This window comes from Triturus cristatus, chromosome 7, assembly GCF_964204655.1.
Source record: "Triturus cristatus chromosome 7, aTriCri1.1, whole genome shotgun sequence".
Classification (NCBI taxonomy): domain Eukaryota; kingdom Metazoa; phylum Chordata; class Amphibia; order Caudata; family Salamandridae; genus Triturus; species Triturus cristatus.
In genome coordinates this window covers 90416269-90431991 of record NC_140590.1, presented here as the reverse complement: position 1 = coordinate 90431991, position 15723 = coordinate 90416269, and the positions used below count along the sequence as shown (strand labels likewise).

Here is a 15723-nt window from a genome sequence, read left to right as displayed (position 1 = left end):
TATGGGTCCGTTACATCGACGACCTGTTCCTCATCTGGAATGGTACAGATGAGGACTTTCGAAACTACTTTAACAAATTGAATAATAACGAGATCGGTCTATCTTTTACATATGAGATGAGCAGATCGAAAATTCCATTTCTTGATACTCTGATCTACATTGAAAATGACCAGATCTACTCAACACTCTACAGGAAGAAAACGGCTACTAATAGCATCCTGCACGGAACCAGTTTTCACCCCAAACCATTGTTGGACAGTATCCCCTTTGGTGAATTCATACGACTCAAACGTAACTGCTCTAATCCAGAAGATGCAGAGGAGCAAATACATGAATCCATGGAAAGGCTCAAACAAAGAGGCTATACTGAGTCCATCTTAATGCGGAACAAAAAGAGAATTGATGCCAAAACTCGAGCAGATACCCTCATGCCTAAAACCAAACCGACTTTTGAGGATGAGAAACAAGTCCCAAGGTTTATTACCACCTACAGCAAAGAGAGTGCGCTCATCATGAGCAAAATTAAGAAACATTGGCACTTGATCACAAAAGATCCTGATATTGGAAAACTAGTTGGGATAAGACCTACAGTAACGTACAAAAAAACGACATCTTTGAAAGACATGCTTGTCAGGAGCCACTTCGTTCAGGAAGAAAAAACTAGCTGGCTAACTGAACAACGGAATGGGTTCACCAAATGCAACTCTTGCAAGGCTTGCAAAATTGGAAAAAATGTGAAACACATTGCTGAGCCAAATGGAAATACTATCAATATAAGAAAAAGAATAACCTGTAACACCAAATTCGCTATTTATATCATCGAGTGCACTTGCGGTCACAAATACGTAGGCAGTACCATCTGCCCACTCAAAAAGCGCATTCTAGAGCACATCCGAGCAGTCAAAAAAAAGGACACTGCATACGCAACTGCCAAACACATGGTATCATGCCAAAAGGGAGATTGGCGAGCAATGTGCTACTATGGAATCGATACCATCATGCCAAATGAACGCGGTGGCGACAGAACTAAAAAGCTACGGCAGTTGGAATCCCGCTACATTATCAGATTACAAACTAAGACACCGAAAGGGATGAACAACGATGAAGAACTTTACGTGCACTTGGAATAACAAATTAATAACTGAGATTTCTTTGGCCACCAATGACAATTTGAAATACTAGTATCTTTCCCATCTCTTTTATCCCCCTTTCCTTTTTCATCTTTCCTTCTTCCCCTCTTTTCCCTTCCTACATACCTTAAGTACTGAATTCTTTTTGACACTATATAGTACTTTCTTTTATCTATTTTCATCTTTTGACCTCAGATATTCCGCCGTTTGTCCAACTTTGTACTATACAGAGACACTAGGCTGATTAAGCTCCTTGATCTGTTTTTTGAAAAAGTTTTTTGAAAACCTTTGCGAATCAATGACATTATTTTGTGAAAATTATTCTTGTACTAGACAATGACTAAGTTAATGTATGCTATTATGTAAATCTTGGGTACTATACCATGATGTGCTGATGCTAATTCATTTTTCCTGTCAATGACAGTTTAAGATCTATTTTCTTTTGGTTAAAATAGCACAACTTTGTATTAATTGCACTACATCCCCCACAATGCCACATTCAGGCTAGTTGGGCGTATATATAGTGCCATAGAAGAAGGACTCACTAACCGTGAGCAAGGCCGTGTAGGCTGAAACGCGTTGGTTGAGCTGTGTGACTAATAAACACGTTGTTTGAAAATACCTCCTTTCCGAGTGCCGCATCTTTGGAATGATATATATATATATATATATATATATATATATATATATATATATATATATATATATATATATATATATATCAACAGACAAAGGTTACGGGAGTCCGGTGCTTCGAACGCGGCGGTCCTGGACGGGCTCCGTAAAACCAAAAATTCGTTACCAACTTTTGTGATCCAAAAGAAATCCAGGACACGCAGGAGTGTAAGTTGCAGGTTTTAATGGGCAAGGTCACGCCACATCAACGCGTTTCGCTTTGCAGCTTTTTCACGATGTAATTCACAGAGTTACACTTCCTGTATTTACATACTACACAATTCATTGACAAAGAGGAAGGACTGCAGTAGAAAACTGTTGCTTGCTGGTACAAATATCAGCGCCATCTTGGCATGTTGAATAAGTATCTAGCGATATTGCCGTAGCTAAATACCAACAGAACAGAATTGCAAAAGATAATTCATGGATTAATAATAACCAAGAAAGTCTCAGATGCTCCAGTGAGTTACTCATTCACATATCACTATACAGAGCATCAAATTCAAACTCGTGTTACAGCACTTCAGAAGCGGAGAAATCAAACTTGCTCAGCACTATGGCCTACTAAAGGATAATAAGGTATTTAATTTCATGCACGAAGCAGAGCCCACTGGAGGGTGCAAAAGGACTCTTATCCTGACTACAAGTCCCAGATTGCATTTACGGACCTACGTCATTAATTAGTCCCACTGAGGATATTTAAATGAGCAGGCTGTGAGAGTCATCTGCGGAGAGCATGCTGAAACTCCATGATTAAGAGGCAGAAGCCTCGAAACGCGTCGGAGTAAAATGTTACAGAAATGCTGCAGCTTGTTTTCCTCTTAAATAAACCAGCAGGTGCTTTTGAAGTTGAGTGCGCTTCCTTGCTGTGGGCATCTTTGGTTTAGCATATTTACACGGCAGCCCTGCCGTGGGAAGCTGCACCATCCTTAAACTACAGGGAGGCTGCGAGTTGGAACTTTGCCAGAACTCGTGTTACAGCACTTCAGAAGCAGAGAAATCAAACTTGCTCAGCACTATGGCCTACTAGAGGATAATAAGGTATTTAATTTCATGCACGAAGCAGAGCCCACTGGAGGGTGCAAAAGGACTCTTATCCTGACTACAAGTCCCAGATTGCATTTACGGACCTACGTCATTAATTAGTCCCACTGAGGATATTTAAATGAGCAGGCTGTGAGAGTCATCTGCGGAGAGCATGCTGAAACTCCATGATTAAGAGGCAGAAGCCTCGAAGCGCGTCGGAGCAAAATGTTACAGAAATGCTGCAGCTTGTTTTCCTCTTAAATAAACCAGCAGGTGCTTTTGAAGTTGAGTGCGCTTCCGTTGCTGTGGGCATCTTTGGTTTAACATATTTACACAGCAGCCCTGCCGTGGGAAGCTGCACCATCCTTAAACTACAGGGAGGCTGCGAGTTGGAACTTTGCCAGAACTCGTGTTACAGCATTTCAGAAGCGGAGAAATCAAACTTGCTCAGCACTATGGCCTACTAGAGGATAATAAGGTATTTAATTTCATGCACGAAGCAGAGCCCACTGGAGGGTGCAAAAGGACTCTTATCCTGACTACAAGTCCCAGATTGCATTTACGGACCTACGTCATTACTTAGTCCCACTGAGGATATTTAAATGAGCAGGCTGTGAGAGTCATCTGCGGAGAGCATGCTGACACTCCATGATTAAGAGGCAGAAGCCTCGAAACGCGTCGGAGCAAAATGTTACAGAAATGCTGCAGCTTGTTTTCCTGTTAAATAAACCAGCAGGTGCTCTTGAAGTTGAGTGCGCTTCCGTTGCTGTGGGCATTTTTGGTTTAACATATATATATATATATATATATATATATATATATATATATATATATATATATATATATATATATATATATATATATATTCAAGCATAGCATCCATCACTTTTTTATGCTTTTCTATGTAAATCTGGGGATATATATATATATAACCTAGTGGCAGTCAAGTAGGTAGTTATAGTTAGGACCTAGTTTCCATAGGAAAACCTTTTATTATTTTGCCAATATCTTTGACTCCGTTTGATGAATCTTTGCAAGATTTTAAAAACTAAAGGGGCGCTCCGGTCAGCTCCTGTTTTGAAAGTTTCGAGGTGATTCGTTAAGCGGTGGCTGAGAAAAAAGGGAGTCCCAAAACGCATTTTCTCCATGTCAATTTCCGTAGGAAACTTTAGACAAAGCTACAGCCCAAACTTGGCAAAAAGGTAGCTCTTGGTTCAGAAAGCTATCTTTTTGTTAAATGGTGTAAATACATTCAGTAGTTCCTGAGAAATTAAAAAAATAGCGATATCTGGTGACCGCGGTGGATCCTCAGTGCCCAAAAAGCATTTTTTTTAAATATTTTCAGCGGGATTCGCGTACGGTGCACAGATGCCTACAATAGTTTTTTTTAAAACGAAGCGCGGTCTCCCGCGCTTCATTGCTTTTAATCTCCCAGGTGGGTCAGCTCCCGGGGGCAATGTGCCATTGTTATGCGGGGGCCCGCTGGGGCCCCTGCAGCCCCGAGACCACCACCTCCCCAGGTCTTTCTTATTAATGCGCGGGGCATGCAGCATCCCTGCAGCCCTAGAACCACCACCTCCCCGGGGCTTTGCTTATTATGTGCTTGGGGCCTTGTGGGCCCCCCCAAGCCCCGGGGACTCCCCTGGGTTTTGTTATTAATGAGAGTGAGCACAGCTCCCACCCTGTCATAGCAAACACATCTTTGCTTTGTGGAAGTGAGAGCAGGTAACCTGCTCTCGCTTCCACAGAGCTGAGCAGAATTACTTTTGGGTAATGGTAATGCTCCCCCACGGTCCCCAACAGTGAGGCCATGCCCCGGGGGATGGGGTCCTCTGGGACGAAAATGGCCCGGGATGGTGGCCACTCGGCCCCCCTCCCTTTTGAATATAATAAACAAAAAAGAAATCAGGCTTGAGGAGCTGGGCCACTTGACCCCCCCTCCTTTAATAGGATTTATAAAAAATGTGGCCATGCCCCATGGGACGGAGGTACCCGGGGCTGAAATCGGCCTCGGGAGGAGGGGTGCACAGCCCCCTTCCTTTCCCTTTTTTTTTTAAAATTGGTCAGCCCTGGGGGAAGGGATCCCCAGGGACCACAAAATATTAAGAGAAGGGGGCCCACACAGCCCCTGTGCTAACAATAATTTTTTTTAAAAAGCAGAAGCCGGCATCTTGCTGAAGGCCCGCCCCCTTGTTGAACCACTGTGCAAAGGCGCCTCCTGGCGCATTCTGGATTGGGGGATTAAGTCCCCTTGAATCCTAAGGGTCCTAAGGGTCCAACTAGCCCACCAGATACCTCCAGTAAGCCCCACACAGTGGGATTGCTGAGAGGTGGTCCGAGGCCACTACCCTTTTTACACCACTCTGCAAACGAACCTCTTGGCGCACTGCTGGTAGGGCGATAATGTCCTCTTGTGTCCTGAGGACCTCAGGATTAAAGTTGACTTCATCCTCTGAGCAGCAGTGCGCCTGGAGGCTCGTTTGCAGAGTGGTGCAAAAAGGGGGTGTGGTCTTGAACCACTCTCAGCAATCCAGCTGTGTTCGGCTTACTAGAGATAACAGGAGGGCCAGTTGACCTCCAGGGACACTCAGGAGGTAAGGGGACTTCACCCCCCAGCCAAGAGCACACCAGAAGGTGTGTTTGCACAGTGATGCAGAAAGGGGGTGTGGCCTGTGTCCACCTCTCAGCAGTCCCACTATCTGGGGATTACTGGAGGTGTCAGGTAGGCTAGTTGGCCCCTAAGGACTCTCAGCATCGAAGCGGACTTTAATTCCCATCCAAGAGCGTGCCAGGGGGCACGTTTGAAGAATGGTGGGCAAAGGGGGCATGGCCTGCTATGAGGACTTACCAATGCTGCTGTGTGGGACTTACTGGAGATAAAAGGAGGGGTAGTTGGCCCCCAAGGTCATCCTTGGGGACCAACTACCCCACCTTTTACCTCCAGTAAGTCCCACACAGTGGTATTGCTAGGAGCTCTTCGGAGGCCATGCCCCTCTTTCTCCACAACTCTGCAAACTCGCCTCCTGGCACACTTAAGGTTGGGAGATGAAGTCCACTTTACTTCTGAGGGACTTTGGGGGCCAAGAAGACGCCTGGTACCTCCTGTAAGTTCTACACAACGGAATTCCTGAGCTCTGGTCGGAGGCCCAGCCCCCTTTCTGCACCACTTTGCAATCGCGACTACTACATTATAGTTAGTAATTAGCATTTAAAAAAGCTTAGAAATTCATTGAAAAAAACATAGGTTTCAAGTACGTTATAGTTAGGAATTAGTATTTTAAAAACCGTTGTAATTCACTGAAAAAAACATAGGTTTCAGGGACGTTATAGTTAGTAATTAGCATTTAAAAAAACGTAGAAATTCACTGAAAAACCATAGGTATCAGTGACGTTATAGTTAGAAATTAGTATTAAAAAAACTTTAGACATTCACTGAAAATACCACAGGTTTCAGGGATGTTATAGGTAGTCTGACATTTCACTCGTTCAAATATAACCTTTCATACCCCCACTTTAAAATATAGACTACCATTCTCAAAATCATAGACACACCAATACCAGTTAGTAAATACCCACGCACTAATTCATAGGTCTACACAAACATCCACTCACTAACCCAACAGTCGCTCATACATGCTGTCACTCATCAATACAGGCACTGATATTTGCACTCATACACTCACACAATGCCACTCACCCATAGAGTTACTCACACACCTAAAGTCACCCAAAGACTAAATCACAGTGCCATTTACTCACCAATACAGTTATACGCACAACACCTCACTTATTCATATAGATACTAACAAATACTCACTCTCTTATAAAATCACTGACACACACTCATCCATACAGCCTCTCTCACAATCACTCACTCTTACATATAGTCAGTTATATACTCCAACACTCACATATACTGCCCTTCAGATATGTAGTTACTTACACATATACCAATGAGACATCCATTCACTCACCAACACAGCCATACGCACACTCTCTCGCCCATACAGCCCCACTCATGAAACCCATACACCCAGTGAATCACCCACTCCCACATCTATCCGTGCAGGGAGTTATACCCCCCACCAACCCACATAGACACTCAGGCACCCATACAGGTACTCAGACAACCAATCATTAACCCATATAGACACTCATGTAGCTACTCACTAACCCACGTAGCCACTTACATACCAACTGACAGACTGATACAGATATTTACACAGATTAGTCACTCACCCATGCATTCACCACTACATGTTTAATCTCTCACTTATACAGTCAGTCACACACCTACTAAATCATCAATTCAGACACTCATACACCCACTCATTCTTCAATACACCTTGGCGTATATATATTTATATGAAACATATTTAAACTTTTCAGAAACACTCAGTCACTGGGTGATGTCATGAGTGGTGTAATTTGAGATGTCATCAGTGATGCCATCAGTGATGTCACTGACCACGTCATGAGTGATGTAATATGTGACGTCAGCAGCAGTGCATTGCGAGGGCGCAAGTTATAGTTAGCTCAACTAACTTTAATGTCCCAATTTCTCTGCTTTTGTACAAGTGAAGTGTCAGACTTACTATAAAGTCCCCGAAACCTGTATTTTTTTTCAGTGAATATATATATGTGTATATATATATATATATTCACTTAAAAAGCCATAGGTTTCACACATGTTATAGTTAGCTGGACATTTCCCTCGTAAAAAACCAATGAAATTCCCCTGTTATAGTTAGTGCATGCAACTATAACTCACGCGACCGCAATCCTCTGCTGATGATGTCAGATATTACATCACTGTATTTAGACACCTATTTACCCATGTCTTCTTCCATTAATCTTTAGCTATACATATATTACAAATATTTATTTTTCAGAAAGACACATATGTAATCAGTGATGTAATATCTGACGTCATCAGCAGAGGATTGCGGTCGCGTGAGTTATAGTTGCCTGCACTAACTATAACGGGGAAATTTCATTGGTTTTTTACGAGGGAAATGTCCAGCTAACTATAACATGTGTGAAACCTATGGTTTTTTAAGTGAATTTGCAAGGTTTTTTAAATGCTAATTCCTAACTATAACGTGTGTGAAACCTATGGTTTTTTAAGTGAATTTGTACGGTTTTTTAAATGCTAAGTTATGTATTTATTAATATTTTTTTTTTTCAGGTTTTTCACCGCATGCGCACCGTGCGCGCACGGCGTGCTTCGCGCACTGTGCGCGCACTGTGGGCACTCGGTGCGCTTCGCGCACTGAGCGCCCACGAAGCGTTGTGCATGCCGTGCGAAGACCGTGCGCGCTCCGTGCGCGCACCTGGCACATTTTCGACAAAAAAATAAATGTTTTGGGGTCCTTCAGTGACCCCCTGACAAAGGCTAGGGGGTCAGGAACTGTCCACCCTGCCCCCTTTTCACGTTCTCCACCTTTGTTTTTCACTGCCTCAGACTGCGAGAGACAAAATGGCGGCCGCCACTTCCTGATTTCGACCGATTCGAATGTTTACTGACATCTAACAACCAATTAGAATTGCGCTCGTGCACGGCAGGGTGCGCGCACCGTGCGCGCACGGTGCGCGCGTATAGATATTGATATGGTTTTAAATGCTATTTTCTGAGGAAATACTGAACAGATTTACACGAGACCTTCAAAAGGCACTTCCTTGACCTTATGGCTACCTCTCTGCCAAATTTCACGTAATTCTGTTCAGCCGTTCGGGCTGTACCTTCGACTAAAGGTCCTATGGAAAAATGCATGGGGAAAACGTGTTTTGGGACCCCCCTTTTTTCTCGGCCCCCGCTTGACTAATCAACCCGAGAGTTTCAGGGTAGGAGCGAAGTGGAGCGCCCCACCTATTTTGAAAAATTCAAAAATATATATATATATATATATATTCACTTAAAAAACCATAGGTTTCACACATGTTATAGTTAGCTGGACATTTCACTAGTTGTAGGTAACTATAACTCACGCGACCGCAATCCTCTGCTGATGACGTCAGATATTACATCACTGTATTTAGACACCTATTTACCCATGTCTTCTTCCATTAATCTTTAGCTATACATATATTACAAATATTTATTTTTCAGAAAGACACATATGTAATCAGTGATGTAATATCTGACGTCATCAGCAGAGGATTGCGGTCGTGTGAGTTATAGTTGCCTACAATAACTATAACGGGGGAATTTCATAGGTTTTTTACGAGTCAAATGTCCAGCTAACTATAACATATGTGAAACCTATGGTTTTTTAAGTGAATCTGCAAGGTTTTTTAAATGCTAATTCGTAACTATAACGTGTGTGAAACCTATGGTTCTTTCAGTGAATTTGTACGGTTTTTTAAATGCTGTTATGTATTAAGGTTTTTTTTTTTAAATCGCAAGGTGCGCGCACCGTGCGCGCACCGTGCGCGCACTGTGGGCGAACGGTGCGCTTCGCGCACCGAGCACCCACGGTTCGCAGTGCGTGCCGTAAACGCGCGGTGCACGCACCTCGCGATTTTTCAAAAACTGTCCACTCTGCCCCCTTTTCACGTTCTCCTCCTTTTTTTTTCACCCCCTCAGACTGCGAGAGACAAAATGGCGGCCGACACTTCCTGGTTTCGACCGATTCGAATGTTTACCGACATCTAACAACCAATCAGAATTGCGCTCGCGCACGGCAGGGTGCGCGCACAGTGCGCGCATGGTGCGCGCGTAGAGATATTGATATGCTTTTAAATGCTATTTTCTCAGGAAATACTGAACAGATTTACACCAGACCTGCAAAACGCACTTCCTTGACCTTATGGCTACCTCTCTGCCAAATGTCACGTAATTCTGTTCAGCCGTTCGGGCTGTAGCTGCGTCTAAAGGTCCTACGGAAAAATGCATGGGGAAAACGCGTTTTGGGACCCCCCTTTTTCTCGGCCCCCACTTGACGAATCACCCCGAGACTTTCAGGGTAGGAGCTGAGCGGAGCGCCCCATTAGTTTTGAAAATTTTGCGAGGATTCGTCAACCGGCGCCAAAGTTATTCAAAATAGAATTTTGAGATTTCCTATGGAAACTAGGTTGTAACTATAACTATCTACTGGCGACCGCCAGTAGATAATATATATATATATATATATATATATATATATATATATATATATATATTACTCCAACTCATGCGATTTGTTTCTTATCACAGAAACCGAGCCCAGATCCGTGTGCGTGGTTGAAAAGGTTTATTTTCGTTACATGGCAAACAAAAGCCCGACGCGTTTCGGAGCAGCCGCTCCTTTGTCACGGGTCCGAAAATAAACCTTTTCAACCACGCACACGGATCTGGGCTCGGTTTCTGTGATAAGAAACAAATCGCATGAGTTGGAGTAATATTGAGGTTCGCTACCTCACCGGAGCCCGCCGCCATTAAGAGGCAGAGCAACGCGAGTGAAATTGGGGATATATATATATATATATATATATATATATATATATATATATATAAAAAAACAATGGCGCTCGCCACTGGGTAGTTATACTTAGGTCAGCTGTGCCATAGTAAAAGTGTTTTTTATGTTGCTAATTACTTTGTTCCTGTTTGATGGATCTCCACGAAACTTTCCAAAAAGGTGCTAATGACTGTGCATAGAAAGCTTGGAGGTGATCCGTCAAGCGGACCCCTTGACAAAAGCGGAGTCCCAAAAAGCTAAGGGGCTTATTTCCAAGTCCCTTGCGCCGCTGGTGCATCACTTTTAATATGGGAAAAAGTGACATACAAGCGGCGCAAGTGGCATGTAAATAAGCCCCTTAATCCCTTTGCATTTTCCAAAGACTTCTTTTAGAAGGGCTACAGCAAAATCTGCTGAACGGATTTACACACAATTTGGCAAGAAGCTAGAACTTGGTCCGCAGATTGTGCTTTCTGTGAATTCCATTCAGTATTTTTTGCAAAATTAAGGTAATTTAAAATAACTTAATATCTAGACAGTTGGGTCTGCCAGAGGCTCGAGAGTCTTTCGCAGGAGATCAAGTTCAACAAAAGATCGCTCTGATTGACCCAGGGAGCTTTATTTCCCTTGGGCCATCTCACATCCACAGGAGTGAGCACTCTGATTAGCTGCTAGCAACATCAGGAAAATGTTACTGGTAGCCATTATAGGACTCTGAGACTTCGGGCCTGATTTAGATCTTGGCGGACAGTTTATTCCATCACAACAGATTTGGATCTCCCGTCCGCTGAAATATAAATCCCAATATATCCAAATCCCATTTGATCCCATTATATCCAAAGTAAGATATATATCAGGCCCTTAGTCCCCTGCCCTGCAGTAAAAAAGAAAAAGTAGCATAAAGGGGTAAGGTAGGGATATCCTGACTCCTCAGGCCCCAAGGGGGGGACCCAAAGGAACTGCTCGAGGCCAAAAAAAAAAGAAAATTGCTGTGATCCCCCTGGACTACCACGGGATCAAAAAATGGCAGCCAGGCCGCATTCAATCATTATAAGCCCCAGGAAGCCCACCCAGTATCGGTATTTAATAAGGGGAGGGGGCTGCATGGCTGATTGGGTCCAATAGGTATCCAGCATTGTGGGAGGGTCAGGTAATATGTGGGGTGAGGCAATGAGATTTTCTTGAAGGGCCATAGAGTTTGGGTCAGTGTGGTCTTCTAGGTGAAAGTTAATGTCTCCTAGGATAATGATGGTGCTGGTGTTGATGATGAGTGGTGCGACAAAGTCTGGGATGTTACTCGCAAAACTGATGTGGGTCCTGGTGGTCTGTTAACGAGCGTCCCATTCAGCAAGGAGTTGACTGTGATGCATATCTTGAATGTAAGGTGTTCCATGTAGCTGGTGGGGGTGACCGTGTAGAAGGTGCAGCTGCTGGTATTTTTTAATATGATGGTGACTCCACCTCCAGGTTTGTGCTAGCTGACGGTCTTGTCTTTTGATCGTATAACTGGAGAGTATGGCTGTAGCGATATCCTGTGCAGAGGTTGGGTTTAGCCAAGTTTCCGTGAGCAGGTCCAGAGTGTGATTGTGCAGTAGGTCCTATATCTCTGTGGCATGTTTGAGGAACAAGCAGATGTTGGAGAGCATGCATGCAAGTATGATGTGTTGTGTGGGTTGTATTTAGTTTATGTGAGAGCATGAATGGGTAGCTGGTATGTATGAGTGTGAAGTAGTGCGGGACTGGGTAATATTGGTGCGGGAGTGGTTGGTGTAGGGCATGGGAGAGTCTATGAGAACTTGCAGGAGATGCATGTGAATGCTCCTTCTGTGTTGTATGTGGGTAGGGTGAGTACCAGCCTTCCTGGCACTGAGCGCAGACAGGCTTGCCCTGACCACACCTCCAACACATCACCTGCACATCTTTGCTGCAGCCACCATTAGGGAGGTTCTGGGAGGGGAGGACAGGGGAGGACAGGGGAGGACAGGGTGCCATGGGCAGGAAAGCAATGATCTTAGTTCCCATGCAGATAGATGATGGGGAATCTAGTGATGTCACTTTCTCTGCAGATTAGTAAAGGGAAATTATGTCCTTTTGCTCAATTCCTGTGCAGATGGAGGATGGGAAATAAAATGATGTCACTTCCTGTTCAGATAATTATAGGATATGAAATCCTCTTGCTCGGCTTATTCTTTTAAAGACAGTTTTGTCTAGAAACAAGAGATGTCACTTCCTGTGCATATTAGTGATGGGGGATCCAGATTGAGGTTCATATTTAACTGAGAAACAACACCCTCAGTGGTGGTCAGTCACCAGTGTGAGCTTGAGCAATTTGAAAAGTGTGAAGGCCCCCCACCAGTTTGTATCTCCCGCGGCTGTAAGACAATTGTGAATGACCCTCTGTAGTGGCACCTCAAGTGATGGATTTTCAACATTGCAAGCCTATGCAGTAATTCCAGAGCCACTGACTGAGACCCAGTGTCCCACCCACCGAGGTGGCAGAGAATATATTTTATCTGCCCAGCATATCCACAATCATCTGTAAGAACCAAGTGGAACCTCGGTGACCGCAATCTGTCAGTGGTCCCTCCTTTAAGAAGGACATTGTACCATCTGAAGCCTACCTGACAGGACAAGTCTCTGCCTCAACAAGCCCTGGTTGCACCATTGCAGAGACCCTTCATACTGATAAGAGGCACACACATTTGTAAGAGACCCTGAATGATCACAAGACTTCTAATAGAAAGCTCTTCAGACTGACACCTGCGCCCTAGACAAATGTGGTGCTTTGCTAATTTTAGGTTAGAGACAAGTGTGACTGTAATTCACTGACCTTCCAGTAGAACCGTACTACTGTGTTTCCAAAGGACAGCAGCAATACTTGACACATAGGAAGGCCTGAGGTCTTGGTAGACTTTGATTAGAGAATGTTCTTTTCAATTTCTCCATGATTGGCTCTTTTGTTTTTTCCAAATGCACTCCTGTTCTACCTGACTGTCTGTTATCCTACCTGTGAGAATGAAGTTTGAGCTTAGGCAGTTGGAGAGCTACACTGCAACGGAGGTCAGGGAATTCTGCAAGAAGAGGAGACTGCCAGCAAAGAGGAGCACAGTGAAACTAGAGATCCAAATGGCCCTTAGGGCCTTGGTAGAAGCCTGCCATATATTGGCCTCAAGAGAGGACCAGGCTCATGAAGTGAGTCTTAGGGAGCTGGACCTGAAGGCCAAACAAAGTACAGGGCCTAGCAATAATAGGTTTGCTAAATCACAGTGCACAATGGGAGCAAGAGAGTCCAAATTCTTAACAAAGGTTTATCACTTACGAGATAGCTCTAAGGAGGCCCAGGGTCACACAAGAGGATTGGGTGGTGAGATCTGGAAACACATGCCCACAGTGGGGAGGGATACCCTGCTGACACTAGATGTAGATGACCAGATGAAGTATAATCCCATGAAAGATGTTCTTGTCACCAAGTTTGTGGTTCACTCTGACAAGGACTGTGGCTGTTACTTGAGTAGGGCTTCACCCCAATCAAGCAACAACCCAATTCCCCCCAGACATGATAATGCTAAAAGTATTTTCAGAGGATAACACTGGTTTGACATTGCATTTAGTTTACCAGGTAGCTATTCTGCTTGAAAGCGGCATCAAAGCAGCTTCCCCCTGCTCCCATGAGTAAGCCATGTCTGTTCGACTACCCTACCCCTGACAGTCACCCAATGAAAAGGACGTGCTTGGATCTGAAGGGTGCTCTGATTGTTTATTATACCAGTCCTCAAAGGATTATGGGACTGAAAGCAAATACGAAGGTGACTTTTGTGTCCTTTATTCTAGGATGTGCACTGCAATGTCTAACGTGCTCTGGTGACTCTCCAAGCAACTGCACAGGGAGTGTGGAGAACTGCACCAACTGGCAAGATGCCTGCATAGCAAAGTACTACACACTAACAAAATGTAAGTATGCATCATATATAGAATTCTAAAACCATTAAATAATTGTGGGGCAATGGCGGAATGTTTAGTTGACTAATTCTAGTTTCTAAAAAAATTGAAAAATAGTGCAACATCCTCCAAACCTATCCCTCCTATGCCAGAATCTCTTACTGCCTTCCCTGAATTACCAAATCCCAGTGTCCAGGAAAATTACCATCTCAGAACTGCTAAATCTCTGGGCCTTTAGACTTGTTAATATCTAGGGCACCCAACTCCTCAATATCAGTCACATCTGCCCACTAAACTGTGTGTCATTAAGCCCCTTGACCACTAGAAAACTCCATACCAGAGTTGCAGTGCTGCTAAATATCGGCCAACTAACCCTTTATCTCACACTGACTCAAACTGATCTGCATGAGAACAAACATCTCCAATCCCAGTTATTCAACCCATCAATGTTGAAGTCACTTTCAATATTGGAGTTATTAAACCTTTAAAATCATTACAAAAAATCAATTCCACCTACGCCCTACAGCCCTGTTACTAAAATGCTCAATATATGAGTCACCCTCACCTCAGGATCACCAACTCTTTCATCTCAGAATCACAAAATGTTGTCTCTTCCACCAAGTCTCTAAGCATCTCCATATCAGAATCATGAAACCATCTGTTGCACGATTACCAAACCTCTCTACTTCAGGATGTCCTTACTCCTCCATCTCAGAGAGGCCAAACCTTCCTTCATTAAATTCTCAACCTTCTCTATTTGAGCGTCATTAAAACCCTTCAGTAGTAGTTAGCAACCCCCCTACCACGGGATCTCTAAGCCCTCCCATCTCAGAACTAATCAACCTTTTCGCCATCCCCGTCCCAAAGCGCTTCTGCCTTGGAGTCATTAGCTTCTCCATCTCAGTCACTAAACCCTTCCAAATTAGGATCACCAAATTTCCTGCCTTCACTCTTTCATACCAGCATGGCAGTTCCGGCAGGACTGTTCCCATAAGAAACAGGGCCAAGACTGATTTGCATATGGCTGGGTCCAAACTGGGGGGGTGTGGTGAGCAAAAGAATGATGGATTCAACCCAGATCCTTGTGACTGGGGGTGACTGTTTGCATTGTCCAGCATTCCGTCCATCAATTGTTTCTTTTGCATATGTTGCCCTAAGTAGGAAGTGTAGATGCCCAGGCGTGAGTCCCGTGCTCACTACACTACACTACTGGATTCCAGCTAGCCTGGCTGATGAAGGGTGATGCCCTGAAACCGGTCCCAGGATGCTTGTTTCCGGTCCAGGGACGACCTGGCTTGGCAGTTCGGGCTGGACTGTTCCCATAAGGAATAGGGTCAAGACTGATTTGCATATGGTTGGGTCCAAACTGGGGTGGTGTGGTGAGCAGAAGAATGATGGATTAAACCCGGGTCCTTGTGACTGGGGGTGAATGTTTGCATTGCCCAGCTTTCTGTCCATCAATTGTTTCTGTTTTGTTTTGGCCATTACCGCACAACCTAAGATAAAAAGGGTAG

At 44.1% G+C, this 15723-nt stretch overlaps 1 protein-coding gene across 1 annotated transcript in view; it reads left to right on the top strand.

The window, feature by feature from the left end:
• LOC146808894 (phospholipase A2 inhibitor and Ly6/PLAUR domain-containing protein-like) overlaps nt 1–15723 on the top strand; it is a 167716-nt gene that overhangs the window by 100584 nt on the left and 51409 nt on the right. The window contains exon 2 of the mRNA XM_085614248.1: nt 14102–14221. Within this exon, the coding sequence (XP_085470374.1) occupies nt 14102–14221 (120 nt within the window). The remainder of the gene's footprint in view (nt 1–14101; nt 14222–15723) is intronic.